Source organism: Pundamilia nyererei, unplaced genomic scaffold, assembly GCF_000239375.1.
Source record: "Pundamilia nyererei isolate P.nyererei 1_Seehausen unplaced genomic scaffold, PunNye1.0 scaffold00031, whole genome shotgun sequence".
NCBI lineage: Eukaryota > Metazoa > Chordata > Actinopteri > Cichliformes > Cichlidae > Pundamilia > Pundamilia nyererei.
Window position 1 is genome coordinate 1,937,590 of NW_005187432.1, and position 12,590 is coordinate 1,950,179.

At 38.7% G+C, this 12,590-nt stretch overlaps 1 protein-coding gene across 1 annotated transcript in view; it reads left to right on the forward strand.

The window, feature by feature from the left end:
• The first annotated feature begins 1,762 nt into the window (after positions 1-1,762).
• gnal2 (guanine nucleotide binding protein (G protein), alpha activating activity polypeptide, olfactory type 2) overlaps positions 1,763-12,590 on the forward strand; it is a 52,791-nt gene continuing 41,963 nt past the window's right edge. Inside the window, exon 1 of the mRNA XM_005729034.1 lies at positions 1,763-2,488. Coding sequence (XP_005729091.1) covers positions 2,002-2,488 — 487 coding nt within the window. The 5' untranslated portion in view covers positions 1,763-2,001. The remainder of the gene's footprint in view (positions 2,489-12,590) is intronic.

Here is a 12,590-nt window from a genome sequence, read left to right on the forward strand (position 1 = left end):
TGGTCCAATTTGCTCTCTGCACCTGTTTGTGTAGTCAGAATGTTTTCTGATTCGATTATTCACGTCACAAAGCTCACCAGTTATCAGACACTTAATTCAAGTGCCCCACACTGACTCTAGTGCTGTTCATGAAGCCACTGAAATATTTTTACCTTCATACGATGAAGGTAAAAGTTAGACAGCCTCGAAGTGCCAATGGTGCTAAATATTTGGCACTTTTTAAATCATCACATTTCAAAAGTGCAACAAGGTCAATTTTACAGCCATTCTCAGTGCCAGAATCAAATTGATATGTCATAGTTTTAATAGTAAAACCGTACTGATTTAATGTCTATGTCAGAGTAACAGGAAGAAGCATTTGTAGCCTGGATGTTTTTAAGTTAAGGTTCTCGTAATTTAAAAACTTAAAAACGTGGATTTCTGAGTACAAGTTAAAGGATTGCATCACTGTGTGGGACAGAAGGCTGTTCAAAACAAGTTATAAAGGTCTGATTAAATATATAAATAAATTTTGATACAAGACTCATCTTCTTGCTGTGGTTTCTCCTGTGAGTCCTATTTTAACTGAAAAATGTTGGAAAATTCAAAAAATCATCATAGCATGAAGGTCATATTTTGCATGGCTTAAATATGTTATAGTTTTTATATTATATGGAACTCCCCCAAATTATGTTGTTTAGACTAACAATACAAAAAACTGTTTATGAGAAAATAAAGGAAGCATTAAAAAACATTATTCATGTTGTGATAATGTGATGAACCATGAGAAAGAGGAACCAGTGCAGGAGCAAACAGGTCATACACTGTCATGCACGTATAATAAAAATCCAGGACATTTTGCCAAAAGGTAAAATTCACAAACACATTAAATCTGTTTGTGAATTTTGTTATGCACAAGGTTATCAATCATAAACACAAGGAAAAACAGGAAAAACGCTAAACGCAGGAGAAAAATGGCTAGCATTCAAAACTGTTTGTACTGTTCAAACAACATTATTTGATCTGGGAATACTCAAAAAACTGAAAAATTTAAAGTACTTATATTTTTTATCGGTGGATTTAATTCTTAATGCACTGGCATCCACATATACATTTAATGTTGCTGCTGGTAAGAGTGGAGTTCATTTTCAGAACTTTATACACGGTTTATAAATAACAGTCTCATTTTTACCTGGTATAATGGGCCTTAATTTATTATACATATAAAATTGATATAAATTGTGTATGTAGTTATATTTTCTACAGGTAAACAGTTTTTTAGCACCAGCTGAGGTGACAGAGAGGGGACTGTGCCACCACATCCTCTCCCTTGTTGACACGCCCCTGCTTAAGACACTAGCTCCCACTGTTAAAACATACAGTAGTGCCTAATATATATATTTTTAATCATAGAAACAATGTTAAGAGTTAAAGTGCCATTTTGGTAATATCTTTCTAATATCCTTGTGTGCGCCACAGATCGTGTCAGAGGAATGTTTGCAGGGCCAAATAAAGAAACGCTTTGGTGCCGTGTCTTAAAATAGAGATTACGGTCTAGAGAGCAGGAGCCACCAACTGATTTAGAGATGCAAGCATGAAATGTGAGGAATGAAAACCATGACCAGCATTCTCGAAATGGCCATACTGTAGTAATGTGACGTGCCGTGCATTGCACCTAACAACTGTGCAGTGAGATTGTTGCCTGTCTGTGAGGCGCATAGACGCGTTTTTTTCCAAGGTTGTGCTTTTGGTTACTTACGGTAAGGTGGACCCGCAGTGTCCACTAAAGGATCAGGTGATCCACTAACTACGAAGCGAAGGCTGACTGGGGAAAATGCAAAATGACATATAGCAAATGTCGGAGCATAATTCATTCACGTTTTCGGCTCAAATTCGGACCTGAATCGCATCGCTGGAGCTCCAATGTGACGATGGCTCGTTAGGGCTCGTGGCACAACGGCGATTTTTTTTGATATTTTAATTTATGAAAAATCACATTCACAGACACATATTGGTTTCAACATGGGGCTGTGCTACAGTCTGCGTCCCCGGCTCTTCGGGGACCTGAGCGGCTCTATCTCCAACGCTACCTCGGACTCGGACCAGCCTCCGGATGCCGCCGTGCCGACACGCGCCGGGGGAGCTCGCCAGGAGGACACCGGGGGATGCGGGGAGACTTCGTCGCTACGCGGCGGCCTGGTGCGCCCCGGGGACCCTGCCAGGCTCCCGGCCGGGGAGCACCGCCGTGGAGACACCGGTACCGACAGTGTGCTCATACAGAACGGAGGCGGCGGAGGTGGAGGCAGCGGTAAAGGGACGGGGAAGGACCGCGGCCGCCGCTTACAGCTGCTGCAAAAAACAAGCACCCAAAAGCAGAAAAACTGTGACAAACTGCTGGTGGAGGAGAAGGAGGCCGAGAAGGAGGCGAAGAAAGTCAGTAAGAATATAGACAGGGTGCTCAAGGAGCTCAAACGGGAGTACAAACAGACGCATCGGCTGCTGCTGCTCGGTAGGTTGTGTACCTCTGTTTTATTATTAGAAACCAAAAAACGCACTGGCCTTTCCAGAAATTATGTCACTGCTCTGGCGAGGCCTGTTGCCACATCTGTTGGCTTGGCTGTGAAGACTAAACTCCCTGCGGCTGTCAATGACAAGTGATGAAGATGGACGTTTAGACTACCGGATCCTTGCTGTCACAGTTACATTCAGGGTTATGGGGATTTTTGAATAGCCAATTAAGCGAAATGTCGACTGTTAATCAGGGACAAACATAAACATTACATGGGCACACAGACACTTCTTAGCTGGAGGCTATACTGGGCCGTATTTGCCTTGTGTAGTAGCCTCTATCATAGTATGAGTGTGGCATATGTCCAAGGCGACAGAAAACAAATATTTCTTTTATTAGCTGGCACATTTGGACTCTGGAGTGTCCTATAAGTGCAGCTGACTTGCTCTGTAAAGATAATCTAAAGATGCCTTAGCTTTGGCTGTTTGGTTATTCCCACTCAGCACTTATGTGGAGGAGCTGGGGCACTTTTTAAAGTCATACCCACCAACAAATATACTGTAATGCAGGCTGCTTTAGTAATGCTCTAGTGTCTATTAAATTAGATGTTATACCTAAAACAAGTGGTTTTCACACATTTTTGTACCCAAGGAACCCCAAGATTTCAAGGCGTACGTCAGTTTGTATTTGCAGAAAAAAGCCCACATGTTGAAATGTTGTTAATTCTTCTTTAAATTATGAAGACACTTTGGATCACAGATGTGCAGCATCTGCACTTAAATGACACCTACAGTTTAGATCGTTGTAGTTTGGCCCACAAAGGGAAGCAATTCATCAATCGGACTGCTTGTTCACTAATACACTGCATTTACATCTCATTTATTGCTTTTTGTGCTACGGGAATAATATTGTAAGTTTGGGACAAAATCACAAGGCACACAATGTGACAACCACTCCTGTAATTATATAACCGGAGACAACAGGTACATCTAGTTACAGTAGTCTTTTTTCCCCTCCCTCCAGTAAATGAATCCATAAAGTGTGTAAGGTGACCTTAGTGTACAAATATGTACTGCATAGAGATCATTTAGCTCCTTGCTGCTGTGCCTTGTTCAAGTAAAGTTTAGTGTACACACAGAATATAGCTCGCTGGTTTGCTCAATAAATGTTGGGACTCATGTGGTGCAGTATAGTAAAGCGTTCCACTTTGCAATATAGTGACTAGAGTTGGCTTCTTGTGATAGACTATAATATGCAAATATGGTTCATAACAATTAGAGTCTGTCTGATATGGGAGCCACAGCAGGCAGAGATTTATATTATATATTTTAAAGATATATCGACCATTTTAAAGTTATCCCAAACTTATTTTTCTACCTCTATATTCTGTTTTTTAAATGTTAATTGGACGACACAGCATATATGTGATCAAGTGACCAATATATCAGTTGGGTTCTTATAAAAAGACTACTTAGCTTTTGGTTATAGGACCATGTTTGCTCTAGCAATCATGTATGAGAGAGTATTTTATAATATTATTTGTTAAAAATGGACTTTTGGCTAAACTGTTACATGTTTACAGTAAGGGGGTTTCAATAACTATGTTATTTTGCTTTAATAAACAGCGGAGGAGTGTATAGGAGCCTGTGGTGTAGAGTGAGCTCACTTTAGGGATTTCCAATAAAATAGCTCGATTAACACTGACAAATGTAAATGGTGTAATTGTGAAAGATGAATCGAGATAAGGTGATTTGCATCAGGCACTGCGTGCTAAATTTGGCTCCCGTGATTCTTTAAAGTTTTATTTTTAAGTGCGTTATCTGCCCAGAGACACCAAAAATAGTCTGTCTTTGAAAAAAAAAAGTTAACCAATTGAATAAATGGTTCAAATAATATTTTAAAGCATATTATGGTGACTTGTAGTATTAGATCATATTTACTCTGGAGTTCTCTATATGTGTATAATATAATAAAAAATGACCTTTTTGCTAACTGTTGCACATTTAGAGTCTGCATTTTAAATAACCAAACAAATATGATAAAATGATCCACTCAGAGTACAAACTTACAGACTGATCCCAGTTCTGACCTTCGGTTTGATGGTTACACCTTCATTTATGACGAATTTACAAGTTCACATAGATTTGTCAGCCTTTGCAAGTGATCAGTTTAATAAATAATTGGGGGTTATGGCCCTTTGTATACAGTAAATTATTATAGTGTGGAAAAAAAACCCCGTAACCAGCAAATTCATATTTAAATAAGTATGTGGGACACGTATTGATTTTAAACGTGTTTATATAAACTACAGGACTTGTATACTTAACCAGACCATCACTGGGTCCCATAGATGGATTGTTTATATGATTTCCAGTCTTATGCTCAGAATGATGGCGATTTTGGGCTGGACCTCTTCACCAGCGGAAATGGCTTAGAGCTCATTTCGACCACCTCGCAGAGCATTCAGCGCAGAAACGAAAATGTAACACCCATCTTTGAATTCAGCCCTCCAGCTGCTTTTGAGATTACACTTTAATTAATACTGTCATATTTTATATAGATGTATCTTGTAATTTGTGTTATTTCACCCCTCTACTGTAAAAGAAAACTTGCACAGCACTTGATATTTTTTTTCAAGAGAGAAAATCTTGACCAGGAGCAGAAGCTTAAAGGTGGCCAGGGCTAACCTGATTATAAAAGACTTAGATGTCGACACATTTACAATAAAAACAGAACTGATGCTCTTTTGTTTTTCGCAGTTTCATGCCAGGCTTGATGCTGTATCGCATGCATTTCCTCTACTTCGAAAAGTGCACTGCTTCTTTCCTCGATTATTATAAATGGCTGCCAGTTTAATTTCCTGAGTAAACAGCTCCCACTAATTACACACAGGAAGAAATGGCTCATCCTAATGAAGCCGCACAGGCCACTGTCATACATTCTTCCATGGAAGCTTACAGCATGTTTGACCTGTGTTACTTCAGCGTGATCTGCCTCCATAGGATCACAGTTATTTTTGGGAGCTGGCTGACTCTCCTGGTACACCCAGCAGCCCTTGCGGGCCACCTCTGGCTTCTCCCGAGAGGCCTCTGGGGCTTTATATCCTGCCAGTCTCCAGCAGGACTCCTGTTGCAGTGGACTGAGGTGGTTTGTGTTCCTCTGAAAGTGGACACCTTTCAAATAGTGTTACATTTCATTGCAATGTATGGTGGCTAATCTGGGTCACTTTATCTGTTTGTATTTGTTGCAGTAATTTAGTGAAATAACAATGATTAAGAGGAACGAATGCGGACCATAAATGGGCTGCCGTGCTAGGCTTTGAGCACGCTTTGGTAATATTTATACAATCAGGTAAATGTTCGAATGCTGTGTTAGGCTTTTTCTTCATATGGTAACAGCTGATGAGTAATATTTCAATTCAGCACTAACTTGGAAAATATGATGTTAACCTGCTGAAGTGAAGCTGAAACAGTTTCTTTTCCTAAAAGTAAATAATTTTTCTTCATTTTCCAAGATTTTATGTTCGAATACAGAAATAAAAATAATTTCTTGTGGAGCTGAGACATTTCATCATTTAAAAAAAAAAAAAAATGTATTTTAGCAAAACTTCACACGTTCAAGCTTTTTTTAAATACAGATATTTGTGAGATTCATTCATTGGTCTTCTGTGATAGCAGGTTGACTTTCTTTATGTTCTTTAGATCGTTGACAAGTGGAAAAATGTGACCCATAATGACGGATAATGGAAATAGAAGTGATTCATATTTGTTTATGTATATAGCAGGGACGTTGCATGCACTATATTTAAATAAAATATATATGTAGTCATAATTGTAGGACTTCTAGCCACAAATAATTTGCAAATTAGGTGTAAAATAAACATAAAGAAATAATAAAATGGAACAGATTTTTTTTTAAAAACAGTCCCTGAGAAGAGTGATCACAGATTTGCCTTAGTTTTTCCTCGGTGTTAAAAGTTGTAAAATCAGTCATGTCTTTATTTCTTATGGCAGGGTTTTCCAGCTCTCTGGACCTTTTAACCTCGAAAGGGGACTGATCAAATTTTCTTTTATTTAACCAGGAAGTCCCATCGAGAGCAAACCTTTTACAGGAAAGGCCACCATCAAGGAAGCATACAAAGTCAGATCGTTAAAAACTGCGTAATAGTGCAAAATGTACAAATACCCTCAACATAAAAGACAAAACAACCACTTTCTTTATAGTGCCTTTGAATGCAACAAAAAGTATATATGAGTGTTTAAGTGTAGATCTTTCTGCAAAGCATCAATAGTGGAATTTTAAAATCAATTTTATGGAGCAGATCTGTGACTAGTTTGTTCAGACATTTAAAAATTGCAATTTGACAAAATAAGTCAGCCTGTGAAGGTAAATCACTTCTGATCCAATATTTTTGACCTCCTGAGACCCGAGTTCCTGTTTGGGATCTATTTGGGATTAGTTGGATACCTGATAAGAATAAAAACTAAGCTTTCATCCTTGAACAGGAAGTTGTAACTTTGTTACATAACTGTTACATACTAAAAAAAGTATTTCCTCATATGGGAAGTTTTCTTTAAATAGCATAGCAAAGTTTAAGGCACTGCCGGTTTTCAGGAGGTTAAAGCTTGCTTGTGTAGTTTACTGACGACGTTACACAGAAATATAAACGAAATATTTAACGATAGCTTCTCTAATGAAGATGCAGCCCTTTATTAAAGGTTTTGAGATTGCCACATGCTCTGCAACTTTAACATATCCGATGTGTTTGAATTGCAAAGCAAGATGGCTCATTTTAGTCAAAAATAGGCCTTTTCATTTATCTGTTTAGACACAGAAAGTCAAGGATCTGTGTGTAATTATTATTATCTGGACTTCTCACAGCACAGTAATGTTATATTTTCTTCAAACCTACAGTAAAAACATTCTTTATTAGGCGTGTTCAAATAAAGGACACTTCAGAAAATGTGAAGTAGTGCATTTTTTACTTGCAGTGCAGGAATACAGGGATGGGAACTGGAAGGAAAGTTCCTATGATTTCTTGGAGAGGAAGTTACTTTATTGTTTGGCCTCTTGGCTCAGATTCTCCACAGTCCTCTGATAATATCTGTTACAGCTTTCCTAGATGTCCTTAACTGGCTGTTTCATATCTCAGCCTTATCGCCTTCATAAGCCTGAACAACAGGCTGCTAACAATGTGGTACTTCTGACCGAAACGATCACTGCAACGAGGTAGGCTGGCTAAATGCGGATTTCGTTGGAAGTCCCTACGAGATGTGCTTTTTAGTTTTGTTTTTGTTTGCCTTTTGAGTCCCTATCCTCCATGTGAAATCATGCACACTTTGGAAAATCTTACTCATTCACACAGGCCCCACCCCCAGCCCTTTCGAATACAAGCAGAGGCAACTGAACTTTGCTTCTGTCTAAATGGGTTTTATCATTGACCACTCCTGAACTTTGCTACTCATTGCTTAGAGTTCCCAGTTAATGTAATGAGCAACAGCAGGTACTGGAGTATGAATTACAGTCGTGTTTATGATACTGATAGCAAGGTCGCAGTGTGAGTTGTCTTGATAGTTGTGATTGCTTCATCAGAGTGAACCACGCCACATTCGAAGGACATTGGACCGTGGTTGTTCTTCACGTTGTGCTTACAGTATAATTTATGCTTTATCAAGAGCCTCTGTCCCCACAGAGAGTGCTGTAAAGTTCTTTCCAGCCTCAGAAAAAATTTCAAGGAGGCTAATTTTAGCTGCATATCATTTGGACGCGTGCCTTGTTTATACAATACATGCTTCAATTATAGCCAGGCCAGTAAATAAGTGTAGAAGATTTATGTGGAGAAAAGAACTCTTTCAAGTGTCAGTTATTATTAGGTCTGCCGTTACAGCCCACTGGCAGTTATAATCTTTTCCCAGCCAGAAAGCCTTATATTTGACTATATTAAATGTAAAGTGCAATAGTTTTGGTAAAGCCTGTGTTTTACTTGCACAGTGCAACTGTGCAGCATTTGCAGCTGTGTTTAAGGGGCTTTAAGCGGGTATGGGAAATAAACCCGAGTCACTCGAGGTGTGGATACATGTAAGACTGAAAATGGAGGGGAGAACTATTAATGTCAGACAAAAAACAGATTTACTTGTAATACTGATCTGAGAGCTGCTTCCAAGGCTGCACATGTGAATACACTGACACAGACCTTAATTGGCAAGTATGTCTTCTACTATATAAAATCAACAGGCCAAATCTGAAAAATGTTCCCACCTCACCCTGTCAGAATTGGCTAATTTAATAACCTTACTCTATTTAATGAAAGCATGCAAACTTTGGTCCTCACGTTTTATATTTTAAAAGCCCTAAAACACTCAAAATAAGACTGTTAGAGAATCTTTTTGACACAGTATAAAAGATGGTATCAAAATGGGGCTTTTCATATTCTTTAACTTGTTTTAAAGAGCCATGATGATATAACCTTTTATTGTTTTATTGTGGGAATGATCAGAAAACAGATAGCACATCCAGGTAACATTTATTACTCACTACTCATTAAAGTAATGAGGGCTCAAAACTGCTGGAAAAATAATATATATAAAAAAAGGTCCTGAATTTCAACCCATCCTTTGTACTTTAGGGCTCAGAGTCAGGTGGGAGGCACTGATTGATTTTTCATAGTGACCTTTACAGATGTCACACTGATAGATTAAAACTCATTCACACATTCAAAAGTTTAACTGCTAGACAGAAGGCCTCGTACCTCACTCAAAAGCCAGTTCTCAGTACCACCTTCAAAGCCCTCTGATCGCCTATTTTGATTGTTATCCTGAAGTTTTATGAAAATTAACTTTAACTTCAGTGGACCCAAAAATCATATGTATAGACTTGCCTGTCAAATCTGACAAAAATTGCTTAAGTTTGCTGATTTTTTTTTTCTTTGCTCCAAAATAAGATCTAAAGACGGTTTGTTGTTTTTGTTTTTTACCCCCCGGATGTAATTCTTCTACCATCACCCCTGTTTGTGTAGAGTTTTCCCTGCGATTTCAAGTCGGGATTCTTTAAGCCCCATCTCTCTTTATCTTTTTCTCATGTCTCCACAGGATACAAATCATGCATCTGCTAAAAGTTGCATGTTTTTGCACATGATATCAAAAGCTAGTTCTGCTGTTCATGCAGATACAGATTGAATTTAGGTGGAACATTGAGAAACCTTTCTCCTTCACCAGATGAATGTGACTCGTGTCAAATCCTGGACAAAGATGGCAGAAAAAAAGGACTTCAAGTGAAGTACAGATAAATGAGAGCAATCTTTGTTTGGAGAGGGACTTAAAAGAAAAATGAGTATTGGCACACACTTTTAGTCTAGTTAAGAGGAAGCAGCGGCAAGCTAAATATAAATATCAGACGGTACTTCCTAAAAAGGACAATAATTTATGCAGCAAAACCTACTTCTGCATCATTCATGGGGAGCTCGACAGCCTGCGTGCAATTCTGCGCGTAGCCACTAGAGGGTGGTGTGGGCCAGCCACTTGTTTTGACCTTGCTTTCTCAGGCCGGCAGCCGGATTTTTCCCTCTTTTGGTGATGGAGTATTTATGGTGGTAGTGAGAGTTCAAGAGTGGTTTTGCATGCTGGGTAACTTTGTTCTACTAATTTCACTACAGGAAACTGGTATTTGCATTTCGGACAGAATAATCGCAGATTCCTTGGTATATGTTTCAAAAATAACCTCGTTGTTCAGTGACGCGTTTAGTGATGGTATTAATATGTACAGTACATTTTGCGGCTAGTTTTTAAAACCTGAATGCAGCAGACTGGTACTGATAGTTTGTGTTTTAACACAGGAAGGCGGGACTAGCGAGAGCTATGAGACGTTGTGATGACGTGAATAAAATGAGTTTGTTTCGTAAATACTGCTTTGACAAATAACGCAATGCTGTTCTAAATTTAAAACTAAATTTAAATGTAACCGTAAATGCCAACTTTAAAAAGAAAGAAAGAAAGAAAGAAAGAAAGAAAGAAAGAAAGAAAGAAAGAAAGAAAGAAAAGCTATCACAAGCAAACTTTATCAAATGCCTTTAATTGATCTTAATTGAGGGCCGTTCATGTGGTTGTAGTTCTACTGCAGGTCTAAGCTCTGGCAAAACTGTCAGATGGATGGTCTCTGGGATAAATCCTTCATTCTGTGGTGGTCCATGGTTTACGGTTGGTTTATTGGTTTAGCCTCTGGCAGGTAAACATTTATGAGTAAGGAAGACGTGGCACTAAGCACTTATTTAACATCCTAAACATCTCTTTAGTGAGCCCGCCACACGGCACGGCGGGCAGGCGTGTAAACTGTGTTGGTGGCAAACATGGCTTTAATGTGTGCTGAGCATTGAGTTTCACAAAGGATGAAACTCAGAAGAAAGGCATTTCTTTTATCTTTGCTTAACGTATAATTAAAATACTCCTGTGCTCCGTCATTTGGACTTTGCAGTTTGAGATCAGGTTGAGGATAACATTATGCTTATTTAATAGAACTAAACAACATTTTATCTCTTGTTAGTATCACTGCAATTTTACAGCAGAGCGATTGACTAGATGTAACTTATCATGTTGCTAGATCTTGTTTTATGGAGTGTCTCAAATTGCTCAGAAATTTCAGCATATACATGCTTGTGGCCACTTTATTAGGTACACCTTACTAGTGTTGTGTTGGACTCCCTTTTGCATTCAGAGCTGCTTTCAGCACAGATTTTGGTCCATATTGACATCATAGCGTCGCACAGTTACTGCTGATTCATCAGTTGCACATGCATGACGCAAATCTCTCCTTTCACCAAATCCCAAAGATGCTGTATTGGATTGAGATCTGGCGACTGTGGAGGCCATTTGAGTGCAGTGAACTCATGTTTCAGAAACCATTTTCAGATGATTTGAGCTTTGTAACAATGTTCAGGTAGGCTGTAGTGTTTTAAATGATGCTCAGCTGGTACGAAGAGGCCCAAAGTTTGCCTAGAAAATATCCCAAACACCATTAGGCCACTATCATTCTCTTTAAACCCTAGAGATGATGGTTTGGGGAATCTGTGCAGTTTCTAAAATACTCAGAGCAGCATGTCTGATACCAACAACCACACCACATTCAAAGTAACTTAAATCACCTTTCCTCTCTATTTTTAATCTCCGCTTGAACTGCAGCTTTCTTCACCTACATGCATACACGGTGTCTTTGCTTGCTGTCATGTGATTGGCTGATTTAAATATGTGTGTTAATAAGTAACTGAAAAGACATACCTAACAACAGTTAAAGTTGTCCAGGAATCAAAACTAAAATGGGAAGAATCAGACAAAATTCTGGAAAAAAATCAGGTTTTCTCAAATTTATCTGTTGAGGTTCTCGGATGCTTTACTTAAGTAAACGCTGCAATGCCACAGTTAAAACTACTTAAACATGCAACATTTTATTTTTCACCGGCAAAATGATTACATCAAAGCTAAAAATGCTCAATGTTTATCCCAAAATCCCTGTCAGGTTTCTCTTAAATGAGAAAGATAATGTGTTTATGTTCAATTTCCTGCCAGCACTACATCTCAGTCAAAAACTGAGACAGTTCCGCGTGGTATCACCATTTCCTAGGAACCAAGGAGTTCCCAGGAAAGTTTTCAAGGCTTGATAAGTGACTGTTCAACAATGGGGATTCATTTGTCTCATTTTCTTCTTCATAATATGCGAAGTGATTTCAGTGGGTGACAGATCTGGACTCGAGGCACATCGGTTTAGCACCTGGACTCTCTCACTGTTACAGTGCTGGAAATGTTGGCATTGTATTTCTGAAATAAGCAAAGGCCTTCCCTGAAAACGTCATCACTTCTCTTTAGCCTAGAATATGCAGCATCCATGAAAGTAATTTCAAATTTTCATTTGTCAGATCACAGAACAGTTTTCAACCTCGTCTCAGCCTGTCTTAATGAATCTTGAGCCAAGAGAAGGCTGTGGCATTTCTGACTCATTTTTCCATCGTTCAAGTTGAGTTTTTCTTTAGTTTTATGTGGTAAAGCTTTTATCTCGTAGCACTGAACTCTGCTCAGTGACAGTTGTTTTCAGAGTTGTTGCTAAACAAATGCAATGA